Source organism: Acartia tonsa, chromosome 14 (assembly GCF_053477335.1).
Source record: "Acartia tonsa isolate MP-2025a chromosome 14, ASM5347733v1, whole genome shotgun sequence".
Lineage (NCBI taxonomy): Eukaryota > Metazoa > Arthropoda > Copepoda > Calanoida > Acartiidae > Acartia > Acartia tonsa.
Window position 1 is genome coordinate 24,440,464 of NC_137273.1, and position 20,508 is coordinate 24,460,971.

The following is a 20,508-nucleotide window of genomic DNA, read 5'->3' on the forward strand; positions in this document are numbered from 1 at the left end:
GTCCCTTTCGTGGCAACGCCTTTTATGGGGCGTTTCGTCGTAATTTCACAGTATATTTTCTTCTATTTCTAGCCAAAGCGGGGGGCTATAACTCTGCGGAACCAATTGCCTAACCCTGTGGTTCAATCACCTAACCTAACCTAAAATAACTAAAAACTACTGTGAAAATACGTCGAAACGCCCCTTAAGAGGTGTTGTCACAAATGGGACTATACCCGAAATAAGTTTTAAAGCTAAACAATCTTTTAAAATTTTTAAAAGCTTTATTCTTATGGTCAGCATTTTTAAGTAATTAGATAAAAAATACTCAGATTTTGTTACTGTTTAACACATTTTAGGTGTAATAATTTTTGTTTGTTGGGGTCTTAATAAAAAATCTTTGCTAATTAACTCTAGTCTAGTTTGGCTAATCTTTTTTTTACTTTAAAAGATCTGCATTGTTATATGCACTTGTAAAAGCTTATGAATGAAATTTTGTAAGTATTTATTAGTGACTGAAAAGTTATAGAGATGGAAAAATGTAACTTTCATATTTAACAAGTACAAACATAGTTTAAATTGATTTCTTATTTAGTATGTGATTAGGATATGTGAGTTTGTAGATTGTCCCTGGGTTTGGACTAACTAGTTTGTAGGTGGTTCAAGGGCATAATGATCAAGTTATAGTAATTGGTGTTTTAATTGTCTGTTATGATATTTTCAGGGATTTTTACATTTATACTTTCAAGAAATTTTCTGTTGTTTTGTGACAAATACATAATTCTGGGTTCAATGTGCTTTTCATTTCTGATTACAATGAATTCTCCAATTATTGTCCTGTCTGGGTAGATTGACAATCCTGGTCCGTGCAATCTTCCCAGTTCCCAGAATCCAATTGACACAGCTTTAGTCTTTTCTGAGGTATGAGTTATCCTTATTCCACTTTTAAAGTGATTATTCTTAAAATTTCCAATGAGAATGGGATCATATTCTTTCCATAATAATCCCCATCCACTATGCTTATTTCCAGAAAATTGGCCAGTATATGCTTCACTGTATTCATCAACATTGTATGTATGTACAAATCCAAATCCAACAGCGCCTGGTTCTTTGTAAGAATGGATGATATTATCTTTTCTCTTTACGGGTTGCTCATAAAAGCAGTCATTTCTTTTGTTATCTAATTTTCTGTGGTTGCATTCAACAATTCCATTATTTATATCAAAATTAAAGACCATAAATTCAGATGGTGAAATCTCCTGACTGGCCTTTACAATCTTATTTGGGTAAAAAATTATTCCACTCTGGAATTTATTGAAATTGAAAAGTCCAGAAACTATTGTATTGTTTGGATAGTACATGACTCCTCTTCCATGCATTTGGTCATGTTTGAAATTCCCATAGTAAATGCTTCCATTATAAAACTTTAGGTAACCAGTTCCATTTCTTTCTAATTTTCCGGTATCTAGGGTACCACCAATGACATTGCCATAGTAAAACGTTTCATTGTTACAATACTTTCCATGTAACTTGTTGCAATAATCTATGTCATATTCTATTATTTTGTAATCATTTACGTCTTTGGTGCTTAGCAATTCATTTATATTCTTTATATCATCAAGAGTGTCACTAGCACAGACATCATTAAAAGGAAAGACTGTTTCTTTTTCACCAAAGATTAGTTTATTACAATCCAGCTGGTTGGTTATAGGAAGTCTGCTTAATTCTTCACCATCATTATATCTAACGTTAAAGCAGGTACCATCCGCCATCATCATTCCTTCTTCTTCAATGGAATCACCAACAAAGTAGCCAAGGAATATTTTCTTGTCAGTGTAATATAACAGACCTTGACCATCTTTCTTGCCTAGTTTCCAATTCCCAATATACTTAAAAGTATCCTGGTCAGGATGTCTTTCATATATAATCCTACCATAGCCATGGGGGCGGTCTTCCAGGCATTCTCCATGGTACAATGTACCATCATCATACAATAGAAAACATCTGGCGTCAGTATAATTAGTGCAACATCTGCTCTGGCTAAATAACTGTTTTCCATCAACTTTGCTAGATTTAAATTTTCCTTTTAATGTAAAATCTTGTTTGCCTGCAAAGAAATCAAATACTAATGTTCCGTTGCCAGTCATCTTTCCATTTTCCCATTTCCCTACATATGTGAAGCCCTCTAACCAAGTTAGGTTTCCCACTCCATGTTTAGTACTTAGCAAGAAATCACCTGAAAATAAGTTTAGTTTTACTAAATATTCAAAATGTCGTCTTCCCTTGCTTATTATTTAGAAAAATTAATAGTTAAATTGCTACCTTTGTAATTTCTTCCATCAGAATATGAGTACATTCCGTAGTTCTGCATGTAACCTGCAACAAAATGACCTTCATAGACATCACCTTTTCTAAAGCCGTTTTTAAAGTCAACACTTCCATTGCCATACAAAGCACCATTTCTAAAGGTTCCTTTGAAATGTGCATCACCAGTTGACATTTGTCCTATTCCTAGCATAGTATCATTGAACCATTCACCGTGATACTCTGCTGCACCATTCCATGTTGTGGTGCCATTTCCATGGCGTACTCCATCTTTAAAATCACCTTTATAGGTAACACCATGTCCCCAGTTAAGAGTACCATTTTCACATGGCTTTCCCTCTGAATCAAGATATCCAGTGTAGTTGATATGTTTGGTGAATTCTGAATACTCCGAGTCTGTTTCATTGTTTAGTGTAACAGTCTCATTTAAGTTACACTTTCCTTCTTCAGCCTAAACAAGTTTATGTTTATTAATTTTATTTGCATCATTTATAAACATTTAATAATGCTTGATTTCCGTACACTTCCAACTTACATCCATTAAATAGCTCAATATTTTTTTTGAAAAAGCTAAATTGGGGCCTTTTAAGTTCTATTTCTACACATACCTGGCAAGACCCAATTATAAGAATAGAAAGCAGCCCAAAGGCGACAAGAACTCTCAAATTCATGTCTAGTTAGATCTAAAAACAAAATAGTTATTTATCGCATCGGATATTAAAATGAAAGATTATAATTAGCCCCAAGCGGCCAAATGCCCAGGCTTACAAAACTGGTATTAATTCTATAATTTTCATTTTAATATTCGTGGAAAATTGTGTGTAATATGATGCAATACATGATTTTTCACTATGGCTGTAAACCGGTTCTACTCCAGCGGATATTAATCGGTCTCAAAGCCATACTGGAAAAAAATCTTCTCCGATCTTTTAGGGATAAAAAGAAGATAAATATCAATTTCTTACCTTTCTTAAACAATAAACTAGATGAAGTTTTAATAAACAACCATTATAATCTGAAAAGCTAAATGTAAATGTATTGTAATAAATATATTTATGCTCAATATTAATACATTTTAAGAAAAAGGAAAGTTGGAAAAGGGACTTAAAGAAAAATAATAAATGTGTCAATAAAAGAGGGGTAGAAATTGATAAAAAAAAATTATCTAAACTTGTTTAACCAACAACATAAAGACAAAAGAGAATTGACAAAGAAAGAAAAATAATAGATATTAACATAAATAAAAAAGGCTAATCACCAAATAAGCAAAAAATTGAAGCTATAAAAAGGTAGAACCCTTTGGGTGTCAAAACCCTATACACAACCCTCCCCCTTCTCCCCTAAAACAGCGAAAGGTGGTGTCAATGTAAAAATCACAATCCCTTTAAATTTAAGAGGGGTGTTAAAAAAATTTTGCATTTCGTGGTTTTCATTAACTTTTTGGACTTTTGTGAATGTTGATTATGTAGAAGAAGAAGATTGTATCCACCCCCCCCCCCACCCCCCCTTAATTAAAATAACAACCGCTTCGTTTTTACATAAGGGGTGTGTGTCAAAATCGTAAGGGGGTGACAAAAATCTGTTCAAGCAACTTGTATCAAATTGGCACAAGTCCATAAGTCTGAGCTACTTATAAATGAAGATGTCCTTGTTGCACGATAATATTAATCAAATATAACATTTCTTCTTCTTTGACATTCCGGGCTTTCAAATTTGATTCCTTTATCCACAATCCTCTCTTGGTTAAACCAACTTCGGAGATTTTCTTTGTAATCAACTATCATGTTCTCACATTTTTCATTTAATTCACAATATTTGTCCCTAATTCAGATAATGGTAGAGCAGATTATTGGGGTTGGAACTTTTACAATAAGACCAATGATAAAATAGCTTATGATTGTTTGACTTTAGGTTTAATATTACAGATCTATATATTTACCTTATACGAAGAGATGCTACACTCTCATGTAAAAAATTATAAATCAACGATTTTGACTTGGTTTCTATGAGTAATAGCACAAATTTTAGCTTATGTATGCTTTGTCTATCCTTATATAAAAGTAACAGAATGTCTTTGTGTCTGTCTGTCTATGTGTACCAAATGATCTTACTAACCGCTGAACCGATATGATTCTATTTTTCCAAATTAGCTTGTCAAGGGTCCTGGACAGGATAATAACAATTTTTGGGGAGGTTATTTCTACCCTCCGAAGATAAATCAACACTAGAAAAAAAATTACCTACATGAGAAAAAAAAATTTAGAAACCTATCAAAGCTCTGCATCCTTGCCTGAGGTCAGCATTTGCATTTCCATTGAAGACATCAGTCATCTCCAATTCCAAGTCTGTAAGAATTGCATGGATCTCAAACCTGATGGTTTCACAATCATAACCTGTAGGAAGAATAATTTAATCCATGATTATAATAATTTAAATTTGTTTATCCTATCTTATTTAGTAGCAAAGCTGCTCTATTATTCACTATGTCTGTCTTTCCGTCCGTCAGTCAGTCCGTAACGCTATGGGGGAAAAGTGATTTACTCAACTACTATTTAATATAGAATGCTGGATCTTCTTGTCAACATTCCCATCATTATTGAGCATAATTAGCTTTAAAACATCCATGGCGGTCGGACTGCAATTTTTATATTTCTCACATTTCCCCCACCTATCTTTGGTGTTTTTGCTCGGATTTTCAAATGTTTTAAACGTGATAATGAACTAGGTAAAGAAAAGATTTTAAAGTAGTGCAACAAAAATATAACATTAGAATCAGGGAGAGAGGGACATTCGGCTGTTTTTTTTAATCTAGTCTCCAAAGTTTTGATGTACATCAATTCATCGGCCATTGTCTTATCTCCTTAGATCCCTGATTAAAATACTAACTACAATCATCATCGGAAACATCTGAATCAATACAAGGACAGTGACTCTCCATTACTTCCAACATTTTCAAAGTATACTCCATATAGTCTCTCTAAAAAAAATCAAAGATGTTAAAATTCCTAAAAGCGAAGCTCTGAAATAGTATGACAAACAATCTTTAACATTTGTAAAGTGTCAGAACTGATTAAGCAGAATTGAAGTTGTAAGAAAATTGTAGGTAAAGGACAAACTTACATTTTTAGGACTTGATTATAGATATGCATCGCTTATGATATAGTAACTTGATGTCCTAGGAATCATTGCTCCAAAAATCAGATATATAGAATAATTAATTCTATCATACAAAAAAATTTTGTCAAAAAGTTAAAAATCAAAATGCTTCAAATGGACGTACAGACTTTCTGATAATGGTGATAGAGTTGCTACGCTTTCTAAATTTAGACAACTATATACAGGAATCCCCAAGCAAAGTTTGAAATCGATAGGAAAATTCTAGAATACCTAAATTAAAGAAAAAAGCTATCCGTTCTAGACGTACGGAAGGACGGACCGACCCTAATCATAGAAAAATTTCGCTTTTAAAAAGCTTACAGAAGAATTGCATTGTTCATCTGTAAAATTTAGATTTGATTTTCAGGTTGTTTTCAAATCAACAATAAACCATTATTTTTTTTGTAATTTACGTTCTTTTTCTTAGAATCAAGCTTTATTCAAGCTATATCACTGGGGTAAAAAAATTATTTCACATATTGTTTTATTTCTACATAGTTTTAGTCAAACCTGTATATACAAGAGCAAATATTTCATTCTAGAGCAGAATTAAGTTTTAGTTTATTTGTGAAGCTTTTTATAGTGCCTATAAAAAATGACGCCGTACTGGCCTACCATAAGTCAATTAAAATGTATACTGACCTGCCATTGGTAATTTAGTCTGTATATTGGCCTAGCATTTATCATTTTTAAAGGCACTATGAAGAGCTTCTTTATTTGAGTGAAACAAACATTTTTAAAGTTTCTGACCAAAAAATAAACTAAATCTAGAGGAATTATTAAAACATCCTATGTTAGCTGCACTTTTTTTACCATGGCTCGCCAGTCACGCGTCAGTCGCGACTAAGTATCATACTTAAACCAGTATGGATGCTTTACAATTTTTTTTGGAAAGTGGGATTGCCATATTTGGGTCTGGTTTAGACTTTCATCTGATTTCAAAAATTGTAGTAGGTTGATTTACTTTTAGCTTACAGGCAACTGACGCGTGGCTGCGTGTTTTACCTTAACTTCTGGGAGGATACTGCATTGGTACTTTTTTGATATAGCTACTATATCAACTGGGGACATATCTTGCTAAATAAAATAGGAAAATTTATTGATGGATAATTCGATATTTTTGAATTTTTAAATAATACATGAATATAGTGACGGAGAACTTTTTGTCGTCCATTTAGGTTGCTGATATAGTCTTTAGTTATTGATCAATAAGCACTCAGGGGAAGGGATCAGGTAGTCATAATTTTTATTTGGGGGGGGGCACAGTGGGTTTTTTGGCTAATTTGGGGATTTTTTAACTTTATGAGTCACAAATACCAACAAAAGCTTATTCTATGTAAAAATAAAGTTAAAACCTTTCATATACAGGTTATAGCTTATGTAATATAACATATTATATACATATTATTGTGATTTTAATAAGAAAAATGTCCCTAGAACTAATCTACTCATATGGTTAAAAATTCGAAATTTCTTATATTATTCTGTTAAAAAGAAAAAAATTTTTAACATCGACTTAGACCTCAATTAAAACTTTTGGAGAGTTTTTAAGGTGTACATATATGATTAATATACATATTATATGCTTTCAATAAATAGTATACAGGGCTCGGCAGCTGCGCATCAGCTGTGACTAAGCTGTAAATTTTAACCCATTTTGATACTTTAAAAGATCTTTGATAAGAGGGATTGTCATGCTTGGGTCAGGTTCGACGCTTTAGTTGATATTTAAAATTGTAAAAGGTTTGCCTGAGGTATACAGGCTGCCGAGCCCTTTTACATTGTCCTTAAAAATTATCCTGTAATTATTCAGTTTTTCAACAAATTTACTTACAATACTGTTAAACTTTTATACATTTATGTTCTGATTATTTAGTTATGACAATTTATAAGTGTTAATGTTCGTTTGTCCAACCGTTTCAGAGCTTCGCTTTAATGGATGTTGTCATCCTTGTTATTTTCAAATTTTTATAGTTGGATGGAGAGTTTAAGTAATACCTACAGTAAATGAATGTAGATTTATGGACTACTATTAAATTTAGAAACCAAGGCCATTGAATGAAAGGAAAGAACAATATAAATAAAGTATTTTAAACAAAGTTAAAGGACTGACATAAAAAATAGTGGCTTATAAATCAAATCTAATTTAAATGTTTCAGAAATACAGAAAGGAAGACATACACACATTTATAAAAATTAAGCAGCTTTGTTCCTAAAACTATTCATAATAATTATTGTATGTATATTTTCAGTATATCCTATGATATAAAGCTTTTTTTGTGTGTAGTGAAGGATCTCACTCACCACTGAACCGATATGATTCTTCTTTAGAGGGAAGCTTCTTATAGGGTGGTTTTAGGCTATTTCATTTTTATAAATAAGCCTGGGTATTGTTTTAAGCTATTTTTCTGCCCTTCTATATCCCTTCGAATACCCTAGATGCTAGGGGCGCAGACGTTAGTTTTATATAGTGTAGATTACCATCAATGAGGTAAATCTTTACTCCCTCCCCCCTCCAAAAAAAAGCTGTCTATCTAAAATTACAGCGAAGCTTTTCTATAATTAGGGTCAGTCCGTACGTCCCTGCGTCCGAAACGTTAGCTTTTTCGTTAACTTAGGCATGTTACAATTGTTCTATTGATTCCTGTAATAGTTCTGTTCGATTTGGAAAGCGTATCAACCGTATAATCATTACCAGAATGTCCATACATTTATGTTGATTTTTAACTTGTATTATAAGTACAATATTATAAGCGAAGCATCTCTATAATCAATTCCTAACAATGTCCGTATACCCTTAAACTGTATTTTATATTTAAGAACTTTTGCAACAAATTTAGGCAAAATTTTGAAAAGACTTATTTATATATATTTTACATATTCACGCTCTACAAGAGTTAATGTTCGTCTGTCACCCAGTTTCAGAGCTTTGCTTTTATGAATGTTATCATCCTTGTTCAAATATAAATCAACTGGTTGTCAGACCATTACCGATAGACTGAAGGACTTAGTAAATTATAATCTGGATGCTTCTTAGTATTGTAATAAAGTCTTTTAAATAGCAGCCGAGAAATTCACGTTTTCCCTAATAATGTTTCTAATGGACAGATGTACCGACAGACGGACGTATCATTTACAGAATAGCTTCACTATTAAAAACGGAAAGGTAACCTTTAAAGATTAAATATGTGTGTTATTAAATTATATCAATTTTTAGTAGTTTGACTTCATAATGGTATTTAATTTATATTAATACAACTTCACAGTATCTATTTTCTAAGCTGGATTTCTCATTTGGGGCTACGAGGTGCCAAGAGTTATGAACTAATCTTGAATTATGAATACTTGAATTTAGTCAGGGCCTAAATAACTTTTGGCACCTCGTAGCCCCAAGTGAGAAAAACCTTTAAACGTAAAAAATACATGTTATTTTAAGATGCAATATTAGGTGTTCTTGGATTTTAAATTACAGATTTATGACAACTTTTCTTATTTTTCTTTGCATTTTAAAGTAGAAACATCTGTATATATCAATGAAATATTGTTACATATCATTTAATCAGATTTTTACACCAATTTACTCTAGGAAAAAGTAGGAAAAGCAATGTATGATGATTTTAATGAAAAAATTCACTTTTTAAAAATATTCCTTTGACCACGTTCAGCAAAACGGCTGTATTTTGCCTAATTTTGTAGTATATAAAAAAATCTGTTGCATGGCAACTTTTGAATGGTAATACTAGCCCCTGAGACATTTAACTCAAAATTGAGGAAATTTAAAAAATGACCAAAAATCCCACTGTGGGGGGGGGAGAAGATATAAACATTTTATCAAAGTATGGGAGAATCTCCTACTATATCCACATATTCTATATCCATTATTATAATGTTTCTCACTGTGAAAAAGTCTTTTTCTTTATAACAAATTTAGGATTATGGAAAGTAAACGAAGCAGCGGAAATCGTCGTATTTTAACAGTATCTTTTCTCATAATTCTACCCCCTGCGGTGCCGGGGGTTCTTGCTCTGCGGGGCAATCTTTATCATTTATCTTACATAACCTAAAATAACCAAAATCAAAAGCTACTGTGACTACTTCGTTTTCTTTTTATGATCCCAAATTATTTCGTATATTTCTCCAGTCTAGAAAGCAGTTTAGCTAGATATTGAAAGTAATCAAATATGTAAATTAAATAAGACTTGTAGCTATATAAAACAAAACCTACATATGCTTGAGTGAGAGGTGGTACCCCATCTTTGGTAAAAGCATCTCTGTACAAATCATTAACCTTAACAAAAACAGAAACATTATTGACCAACCATTCCATTAATAGTGCAGAGGGGATGATATTTAAACATTCATGAGGGATGTCTAAAATTATGCTTTGATTATACCCCTAGCATCTAGAGACAGGAAAAGAGAAAGTCTAAAACTTCCCAAGGGCCTATTGGAACCTTCCCTTCTGTGAATCACTCACTAGGTTCAGCATTTAGCAAGATCTTAAAAAAATAACAGAAAACCTTACAAATTTATATAATTAAAATTAGTACAAATGAGGTACCTTATCAATTACCTCATACGGGCGGGGATGCTGTCAATTACACTCAAATGCCAGGTCCAACAACCCAGGATAACTAATTGGAGGCAAATATCTCTATTTCTGTCCAAACTCCAGGGGTATTAGGTTGAGTAACACCCATCAGACAACTAACTCTTCATTTGCACGGTCTGTGAAGTCCTAACTGTGCATTGTAATGAGTTGCGCCTGTTTGGGTCAAGGCAGTCCCCTTACTCTAACTATTAATGTTGCCCACCTGACATAGTAGCAGTAGGAACCATTGTTGGCGTCATTAGTTATGACAGGGTGTTTTTATGAAAGAGATACAAACATCTCCCTGACAAATAGATGATGCTCAACGTATTGACCCACCATTGCGGGTTACAATTAGAGGTATCTAATTGTACGAAAAATATGTATAATATTATATATTTTTGCTGACCTTCATGCAAGTTTTTCTGTTACCATGACTGTCTTTTCTTTCCCCACCAGTTGTCTCTGTGTACATCATAATAGAAAAAAAATCAAATGGGACCTAAAATGATTTTATTTTACTCAAAATGTTATTATATATGTATAAAGGAAACTTGGCAAACTAGTATTATCAAATGACTAAAATCTTTAAATTGTACCACTAAATCTTTTTATTTTTTATTGGTCTGAGAGCAGTCTTTAAACTTACATAACCCTCACTTAAATCATTTTGTAATAGGGGTGAAGCAGTTCAAGCCCTATTTGGTGAGTACGGCAAAAGAGCCCCTAGCCTTAATGATTCTTTCAATAAAATACTCCAAGTAGTTACAGTTTGAAGATTTATTTAGAACTAACTACACATAACAAAATAATCGCTTTATATACAACAGATTACAGATATTGGGTTAGGTAGCAAATGGGTGTGGAGAGAATGGGGAAATGCAGTCCAGGTGAAAGGCAGAAGGGCAGGCTGGCGTCCCCCAGAAAAGAGTAGGTTGTTAGCTGGAACATGAGGGGGGAGGGGCAATCCCTTCCCCCGTGGGCGGCTGGTAGGGTTGACCGCATTAAGCTGGCGGCCAACAAAAGAAAAAGGGTTTGCTGAGGAATGTGCTGGGTAGGGATTAAACACCTGCGTGTTTTATCGGGAGTCTCGGAGCGTAACATGCTCTAGGAAGTGACAGTCTGTCCAACTACCACAATTTTATTGCAAATATTTCAAATTCTTACAGTTGTAGTAAGACATGAAATACAGACTTAGAAGGTTAGGCTATATCCTGTCAAAAAAAGCTGGACTAAAATACATGATTAGTTCTTGTCTGTCTCACTAGTGAAAAAAAAACTATTTTTTTATTGGGGTGGGGGGGGGGGGGTAACCTAATCCTAAAAAATAGTTATTAACCTATGACCTATGAGGAGCTACATTGTAAAGGAAAGCTATATCGGTTCAGCGGTTATTGGATCAACAAATACACCAAGATCCTGATTACATTTTATATTTAATTTTTTGTTCTTTTCATTTTTTCGGGCGAAGTTATACCAGTTATACCATTATTATTACCTTGTTAAAACGTCATTCTTAGAAATATTGTTAAAATAAATATTTTGTATGCATAAAACTTAAAAAACCCAATAAATAATTAAACCTTACATTTTATATTTTTATGTATGTATATAAGCAAGTTTTAATTTGTATAAGTGTCTTTTGTTTGTAAATGGTAATTATGACTAGAAAAAGTTTGTTCGTCACACAGATTCTTTAGCTAGACATTGATGGTTGTAAATTTTTAAAAAAAACATGTGCTTTATAAAACACTTTTCAGGGATGAAAGGATAGGACAGATAATGATTTAACAATCCACAATGGTGTAAAGCAAAATCCCTACATCACTGCTTAATTTCAAAGTATCACAAGTCGCTTTACCTTTAGAGACATATCAAATAAGGAGGCATTTCTTATCGTAAATTCCTGCGTTATATGCCTTGTGTTTTCTTTTGATACATCCAAAAACAACCAACGGTCTGGTCTGAAAAAAAAATACAATGAACTAACAGGACTATTTATTGCATCATATCATAGACAGCTTTCCCCTCAAATGAGAATGATAAGATTTCTTTTGATACATCCAAAAACAACCAACGGTCTGGTCTGAAAAAAATACAATTAACTAACAAGACAATTTATTGCATCATATTATAGACAGCTTTCCCCTCAAATGAGAATGATAAGATTTCTTTTGATACATCCAAAAACAACCAACAGTCTGGTATGAAAAAAAATACAATAAACTAACAGGACAATTTATTGCATCATATCATAGATATCATAGCTTTCCGCGGTTAGTAAAATGAGAATGATAAGATTAATTCCTGTTTAGTTGGCCCCAAGGGGCCAGAGGTACATGCCAATTAGACTTTTGTATTAGTTTCATGATTTATATTTATTATTATTTGAAAAATGTCTTTATTACGATAGGATACATGATTTTTTTCAGTATGGCTCAGAACAGGGACTAATCCAGGGGATATTTATTTGCTTTAAAGCCATACTTTAATAGTTATTTATCACATTCTATTATAGACAGCTTTCTTTGGATATTAAAATGAAAGATGATAAGATTGAAACAGGCTGGACAGGCACCTATAGTTATAGTGGGGATAATGCCTTGCCCTGTAAAAAGATGAAACTCATTAACATGCACAGCTATGACTTTCTGACAAAGGTCATACAATTAAATTGTAGGATGTTAAGTCTAACCTTATACTCAAGAGGGAGGGAGGAACACATTGTGTGAAATTAATGATGCCATAATGCCCTTAAATGATAACTTGCAGTGAAAAGTGGAGCCTCCCTGTAGTATTTACCTGTTCATTTGATGGTAAGCACCCAGAGAGTGTAGCACTTCATGGAGGACAGTTCCTAATTAAAGCTTAACATTAGAGTAAGGTATCCTTATGTTAAAGTAACAGGATTTCTGTATGTACAAAAGTTCTCGCTAAACCTATATGGTTCTCCTTTTCTATGTAGCTCCATAGGTCCTGGGAAGGTTTAAAACAGATTTTGAAGAGTACAATAACGCTACCTTAGAAAAAATATTAACCCCCTGTAACTGTACCACTAAAGATATTCCTACCTTGATTTTGAAAGCAATCAGTTCCAAGATATATTTCATTCTCACCATCTAGATCTTTACCTAAAACAATTCGCAACAATTATGGAACAAGCAGCGCTGTTAGTGTATGCCAAATTATTTTTGGTATATTTGCAGAGAGATAGGGGACAATGGGCTGTTTATTACACTAGTTCTCAAGGTTTTATAATAACGTTTTGTATTTTGTTGGGGTCGTGAATTTACTTACCCACTTCTGACATACACAAAGATCCTTGTTTTTTGAAGAGAATATGATTTTTGTCCTCCTGTAAAGTAGATTTAAAACAAATACTTAAAAAATGTTAGAATTTCACTTTTTTATCAGCAGTTTTACAAAAAAAATTGACATTCAACATTATAAGAAAACTAGAAAAAAATGTTCTCCAAAATAAATAATGAAAAAGAAAAAAAAAGTTAAATATATCCTTATACTGCTTAACCTTCTGATTGGCAATAACAATTTTTTTGATCTACTCAATAGCACCTTTAAATGAATTATGGCCTTGGCTAGAACCCTAAATATCTGACAGTACTGGAATACTATATAATGAATTGCATTTCAGTTTAAAGTTCCTGATTTCTTTCTTTTTTCCAAGCAAAGTCAATGCATCCTGAAACATGAATAATCTAGATTTTTGGTAGTACAACTACTGTATAGATAAGGATTATATTAATACTAGCAGCTTTGCCCCTTTAGTCTGAGTGTGGAGGGATGCCCCCCCCCCCCTTTCATATTCAACTATATTTTTTTTTTAATTAGGTGAGTACTTTTTTTTCCAAAGGCGAGTTATCTTTAGATGGTAGAGATACCCAGCCTCGCCTAAAATAGTTATAAACCTTCCTTTGCTTAGACCTATGACAAATAAACATCCAGTTAGTTTTATATAAGTATAATACCTGGCTCTAAGTTGAGAAGAATTGTATCCATTTATATACATAAGTGTAATACCTGGCTCCAAGTTAAGAAGAATTGTATCCATCTATATAAGTGTAATACCTGGCTCCAAGTTGAGAAGAATTTTATCTATTTATATAAGTGTAATACCTGGCTCCAAGTTGAGAAGAATTGTATCCATTATATAAGTATAATATCTGGCTCCAAGTTGAGAAGAATTGTATCCATTTATATAAGTATAATTCCTGGCTCCAAGTTAAGAAGAATTGTATCCATTTATATAGTATAATACCTGGCTCCAAGTTAAGAAGAATTGTATCCATTTATATAAGTATAATACCTGGCTCCAAGTTAAGAAGAATTGTATCCATTGCTTCACGAACTTTTCTTTTTTCATCTTTTGTATACCTAGAAAATTATTATGGCAGTAAGAAAATTTTTTTGGGGAATGAAGCTAAAAATCTCTAAATTTACTGGTCCGAATTTTATGTAATTTCCAGGGATGGTGTAAAAGTGTCTTTGGGTGTTCTAGGCCATTTGCCTAATCTCTACCTTCCCTTTTTCGATTCCCTAAAGGTTTATACTCTCCTCACAAATCACGCGCAAGCCTCTAATCCCAACTCAGGTTTCTGAAGTATCATAATGTTAGTCTGTGTGTCTATCTGTAGCTTAACATCTCGCTAACCGCTGGACCCACATGGTTCTACTTTACAGAGAAGCTTCATTTTCATGAAGGTTACATCTTTGCCTCTAGTAACTGAAAAGATATCATATTGTACATCAATTTATTGTCCATTGTTATATCCCTGAAGATTACTAACTAGTGGACTTACTCAACTATCCTATCTTTATGATCATATGAGTAGAATATTATGTTATCCTTCCAATATCGTTTATCATCTGTAGTCCACGCCCTAAAAATATAAAAATACAGGGTTACATCTTTTCCTAATTTTTAAATTTGTTATCAAAATTTTCTTTTTAAAACAAAAATTAAAAATGGGATGGTCGACTCCCGCCCCCTCCCCCCAAAAAATCTCTTTAAATCTAGAATAAAAATTGAGTTGTCAATTCGAATTCAACCTTCCCCCCCCCCATTAAGTGGTATAGTTGATAGTTTATATAAAAGTAACAGGATCTCTGTGTGTCTGTCTGTACCAAAGGATCTTGCTAACCGATTAACCAATATGGTTCTCCTTTGCAGTGAAGCTTCTTATAGGTGTTAGGAAAATAATCAATTATTTTTGGAGAAGGTGGTTCAACCTCTCGCCTCCAGAAAAAATTATCCAACCCTAACTTTTTTCATTTTTCTTACACCTATCACCCACAACCCCCCCCCCCCCTCTTAAGTACCCATAGGACTCTAGGAGCGTAGCTACTGACAGTTACAGTAACTAACCAACATGTGTAACTTGTATAGGTTAGCCTAACTTATGAACTAACTTACTGTTCAAAGGGATCATAATCAATTGATTCTAAAAAAAAATAAAGATTAATTCTTTAGTAGCGTAGCTTCACTATAACTAACTGTCTGTAATTTTATTTTATTTTATAAAACCCTCTGAAGAAAAGCCACTAGAGGCAAAGGGCAAAGACTAGGGAGTAAGAGGACATGGGGCACTAGTCCCCAACGTTTTATAATAACATTTTCTTATTTATTGGATCAAAAACTTTGGGGACTTTTGGGGAATTTTAATTGGCTGGTTCATTAAGTTGAGTGTCCAAACGTGTCTACTACAAATTGTAAACTACAGAAAGGGTAATTTTGATAATTGTCATTGGGGAGGTACATCAATTATCGGCCATCGTCTTATCCCTTTATATCTCTGAGACTTACCACATGAACCCTCATCATTATTCTTCCCTTCTGGTACTACATAGTCAAAACCGGTGGGACATGGATCTTCTGTAAAAAAAAACAAGGATGATAACATCTATAAGTAGCAAAGCACAGAAATCATGGATGGGAATACAGACAAGGATATTTAAAGGGTATTTTTAAAATCAAGAATAGAAATACATATGTATATCTAAGAAAAAATCATAAAATCTTTCTCATTTATTTTTGTATTTTTAGTATTTTTTTTTTGTAGCACAACCGACAGACCTACGGACAATCCTTTTTTTATTCTTTCATTTGTGCAATATTGTTTTGACATCATGCGTCAAGATGCGTATTTTTTCTTTTTAAAAATAGCTTTGGCCACGAATTTAGGGAATTCGCTTATAAAAGGGCAATTAAGGTAGCCCCAACATTAAGGACTTAAAAATTGTTGTAGTTTTTTAAGGATTTTATTAGTAATTTTACGAATTTACGAGTTTCACAATTTCCATATCTTTTAAAATTCCTAGTAGCTTACCACATTTATCAACTTTAAAGTTATATTTTTTCCCTGTCTCACAATTTGGTCCTTCAGCTTGTATGGGTTCTTCGGGCTTCATCAGCAAGGTTGTTACAGTTAGAACAGTACCTGTGCAGTTAATATATTCAAAATGATTGATTACCTATTAATTACTTCATACGGGCAAGGCTGCTGTTCATGACTTTTAATTTTCAGGTCTAACAAACCCAGGATAACTAAGGGGAGCCAAATACCCAGGTTATTAGATTAAGTAACACCTATCAGACAGCCAAATCTTTAATTGCACGACCTTTATCTGAGAAGTCATAACTGTGCATGGTAATGAGTTTCCACTTATCTAACTATTATGTCACGCACCTGACATAGCAGCAGTAGGATCCCTTTTTAAACTCTTTAGTTAAGATGCAGTGTCAGGCCGAGATTCGAACCTCTGACCTCCCCGACCACGAGCGAATACAAAATTATTAAAAGTAAATTTTCATCACTTGAAGGAAATTGGAAACAGGAGTGGGACTAAATTTCATACTTTCAATTAGTCTAAGACCAGTTTAAATTTACTAACCTTACTTACGATTATTCTAGTTTCACTTTATTTATAACTACCGACTTCGCCCCTAAGGGCACTTAAAAAGGTGGCTGGGTTGAATTCAACAAACAATTTTTTGTTTCAAATTTAAAACGAAAAAGTAAAATAATTTTTTTATGAGGGGGGGGGGATTTTATTCTAGTTGGTTCTCTCCCCCAAAATAATTATAAACCTTCCCAGGACATATGAGAAGCTGTATTGTAAAGGAGAACCATAACGGTTTAGAGGTTGGTAAACACAGCCGTAGAAATCCTTTTGCTTTATTATAAGGATAATTTTGAAAACATGTATCCTTAAATAAATTAAAAGATAGATTTATAGGTTTAACAAGGAAGACGATTAAAGTCCCTCCACAGATTATGACGTCTTTCGATAGAATAGTCAATGAGAGGCCAGCATAAATTTTGCCATTGGTCATTTCAAGTGTATACTGGCCTCTCATTGGCTATTCTATCGTATGACGTCATAATCTGCGGAAGGACTTTAATCATCTTCTTAACAAAAGATGAATCAAAAGATGGATTGATAGATAGTTTGATAGATGGATAGATTAATCAAAATAGAATATTGCCTGCTGTAACAAAAGAAACAATTATTCCCATTATAATTTTTCCTTTTGATGTGGACATAAAACCTTAACACACCATAATGCTATCATAACAAATTTACTTTTCCGGGGAGCTTAATAAGGTTTGGTAAGATTAGGCTTCTGCAAGGTTTATGCAAAATGAATAACAATATTCAGACAAGGATAATTAGCTTTCTAAAGACTAAAGTGGTCTCTAGGGGCACTTGAGGTAGGGAGGGGGGGGGGGGGGGTTTGTCGACCAAGGCCCCCATTCCAATTTTAGTTTTTTTTTAAAAATGTAAAAAATAATTGGGAGGGGAATTTATTTTTTAATATGGGCGATTTCTCTAGGGAGGGTAGTGGTAACACTAATCACACCCAAAATAGTTATAAACCTTCCAAGGACCTATGAGAAGCTACTAAAAAAAAACATATCGGCTCAGTGGTTACTGAGAACAAACGGACAGACAGACACAGATCTTGTTATTTTAATGATAATCTATTTTTGAATTGATAGCATTTCCTTTAAGGGCATATGTCTCTAGATGTATAATCCTTATTTAAATGTTTCAAATTTAGTAAAACAAGAATGACAACATCCATAAAACCGAAGCTCTGAAAATGATAGAGCAAGCAAACATTAATACTTGTAGAGTGTCAGAACTGAATTAGCAGAATATTAAGGCGTAATTCTAAACGAAATTGTAAGCAAATTTGTTTCAAAACTTTAATACAGGATACTGTTTAAAGACATGCTTACATTTTAAGGAATTGATTATAGAGATACTTCACTTATAAAATTGTACCTTGTGGTAATAGGAATCATCATTTCAAATATCAGATGAATAGGATAGTTATAACATAAAAAAAATTGATGTAAAAAAGCAAAAAAATCTGCATTTTTTAAATGATGTACGGACTTCGTCAATTCAGTTTAGGTTGCTAACATGGAACTCATTTATTGGCCAGAAGGAGGGGAGGGGATGGGGTAAAGTGATTTAATGGAAGGTAACGTTATTTTAGTCCGCTGCAAGTTTCACTTTATTAGAGAACATGAGTGTCCAGGTGTTAGATCCAAGTAATGATATATCCATTAAAAAATATTTAATGTTAAATTCATAAGGATTATCCCTGGATTATTCTCTTCCTCTCCAAAGTCCATTTTTATACCTGAAAATATTACTTTTTTATTTAAGGAAGGGGCGATGGTATTTCTCAGGGATCTGAAGGGATCAGACAATGGCCGTTAAATTGGTATACATCCCCAATAATGACACACAAAATTACCCCACCAGTAGATTACAATTAGTGGTTGAAACGTTTTAACAATCAGCTTATTAACCAAACAATCAAAATTCAAACAAAGTTGCTAAAGTTGTTAAGCCAACGAATAAGAAACCATTATTATAAAACCTTGGGGACTTGTGTAATAAACAGCCCAATGTCCCCTCCCTGTGTATTGCACTTTTCCCAATCTTTATTTCTATGACTGTGTATGTGAAAAAAGGCGGAAAGGAATTATTTTTTCTTGGAAATTTATGAACGATTGGTCTGGCCGTTTACGAGATTCTAGGGGACACACAAATAAACACATTCGATTAATTTCAGCTAGAATACTTTCAATAGCCATTTGTTACATCATATTAAAGACAGCTTTCCGCATGCAGAAAGTAACATGAATATAATAAGATTAATTGGCCAGAACCGGTTCTAATCCGCCGGCTATTAATCGGATTCGAAGAAATGTTGGAAGATTTTTACATGACCCGAAAATGTTTATTATTTTGTTAAAGATAATTTTGCACAACATTGAAATTTTAAATTGTATAGAATTTGAGTAACTGAATAAATTTCACTCATTTGAAAATGCTATTAATGCTATCAGAAATTAATTAAAATAGTTTTATCAAATGAAATTAACTCTATTCCGGGGAGTCCGGGATATATATACCTCTCCCCTCCTTTCTGTTAACTTGGATATTTGCTTAAAGCAAATATTACCGTCGTGGCACCGTTAGATACGGTGATAATGGTTGATTTTTGAAAAAAAGTAAGAGTTGCTTAGTTTGCTGCTTAATTTAATTTTCTCAATTAACCAGCTTTAATGTAGTTTTCAATTTATCATATCAAAGATGGCAGTTTGTCAAAATGACTCCAATATCAACGGGAAAAGTTCTGAAACTTTGGTTGGGATTTTGTGACCATTTGAATTAGACAAAACTCTCCAAGTGCCTGATGCTTCTGGTGCCAGGTACTTGGCGATGGTTGACCTGAGTTCGAAATAAACCTGATTATTAAGAATGGATGGATCAACAAATGGAACTGTACCTTTCACAAGACTATAATTGGACGAATAAAACCATAGGGCGGGGGGGGTTATGACACCTCCCTTCCGGAATAGGGTTAATTTATTTGATAGGAAATTAATTAATTTGATTAACTTATAACTAATTGGATTTTTTTATATCAAAACTGTTGTATTTTGTACATTTTTCAAAAAGTATGTATGAATCATATAGCGTCTTTGTTTCCCCCTTTCACAAAAATAGTTGTAAACCTTCAAAGGAACTATGAGATGCTATGTTGTCCTAGGAATCAGTGTCCCAAAAATCAGATTATTAGGATTATTATATCAGATGAAAAATTGTCAAAAAAAAAGAAAAAAATCAGCATGTTTGAAATGGACGTACGGACATTCTGGTTATACAGATTATAGAGTTGCTACGCTTTCTAAATCGTACCTAACTATGAGAAGAATCAGCATGCAAAGTATTAAATCGATTCTAACATGTTTAAATTAACTAAAAGAGCTATCTGTTACGAACGGACGTGCGGACGGACCGACCCTAATTAAAGAAAAGCTTATCTTTTAATCACTTCATTTATATTATAGAACGAAATACATCTTTTTGGTATTATGAATGGTTTTTTTTCAATGTCGTTTGCTTTCATTTGT

General features: G+C 33.1%; 2 protein-coding genes across 2 annotated transcripts; both read right to left on the reverse strand.

Annotated features, from left to right (window-relative positions):
• Positions 1-111: 111 nt before the first annotated feature.
• On the reverse strand, positions 112-3,336 carry LOC145306588 (uncharacterized). Its single transcript, XM_080148791.1, has 4 exons — positions 3,270-3,336; positions 2,913-2,987; positions 2,302-2,755; positions 112-2,215 (listed from the first exon to the last, which is right to left on the reverse strand). The coding sequence occupies exons 2-4, from the start codon at positions 2,973-2,975 to the stop codon at positions 678-680; spliced, it is 2,055 nt and encodes a 684-aa protein (XP_080004917.1). The 5' UTR covers positions 2,976-2,987; positions 3,270-3,336; the 3' UTR covers positions 112-677.
• LOC145306589 (uncharacterized) lies at positions 3,325-17,709 on the reverse strand. Its single transcript, XM_080148792.1, has 17 exons — positions 17,556-17,709; positions 16,396-16,506; positions 15,873-15,941; positions 15,483-15,510; positions 14,869-14,949; positions 14,376-14,443; positions 13,712-13,751; positions 13,349-13,404; positions 13,123-13,182; positions 12,854-12,908; positions 11,913-12,015; positions 10,461-10,553; positions 9,686-9,748; positions 6,466-6,537; positions 5,191-5,281; positions 4,595-4,697; positions 3,325-4,125 (listed from the first exon to the last, which is right to left on the reverse strand). The coding sequence occupies exons 1-17, from the start codon at positions 17,611-17,613 to the stop codon at positions 3,969-3,971; spliced, it is 1,308 nt and encodes a 435-aa protein (XP_080004918.1). The 5' UTR covers positions 17,614-17,709; the 3' UTR covers positions 3,325-3,968.
• Between the last annotated feature and the right edge of the window lie 2,799 nt (positions 17,710-20,508).

Excerpts from the sequence above, each read along its gene's own strand:
- LOC145306588 (XM_080148791.1), bottom strand. The coding sequence starts at position 2,975 with ATGAATTTGAGAGTTCTTGTCGCCTTTGGGCTGCTTTCTATTCTTATA. Across the intron at positions 2,756-2,912 it reads TTATAATTGGGTCTTGCCAG|GCTGAAGAAGGAAAGTGTAA; the intron begins GTATGTGTAGAA and ends AAACTTGTTTAG. Across the intron at positions 2,216-2,301 it reads TGATGGAAGAAATTACAAAG|GTGATTTCTTGCTAAGTACT; the intron begins GTAGCAATTTAA and ends ACTTATTTTCAG.
- LOC145306589 (XM_080148792.1), bottom strand. The coding sequence starts at position 17,613 with ATGTCCACATCAAAAGGAAAAATTATAATGGGAATAATTGTTTCTTTT. Across the intron at positions 15,942-16,395 it reads CTTTAAAGTTGATAAATGTG|AAGATCCATGTCCCACCGGT; the intron begins GTAAGCTACTAG and ends TTTTTTTTACAG. Across the intron at positions 6,538-9,685 it reads CACCTCTCACTCAAGCATAT|CAAGATATGTCCCCAGTTGA; the intron begins GTAGGTTTTGTT and ends TATTTTATTTAG.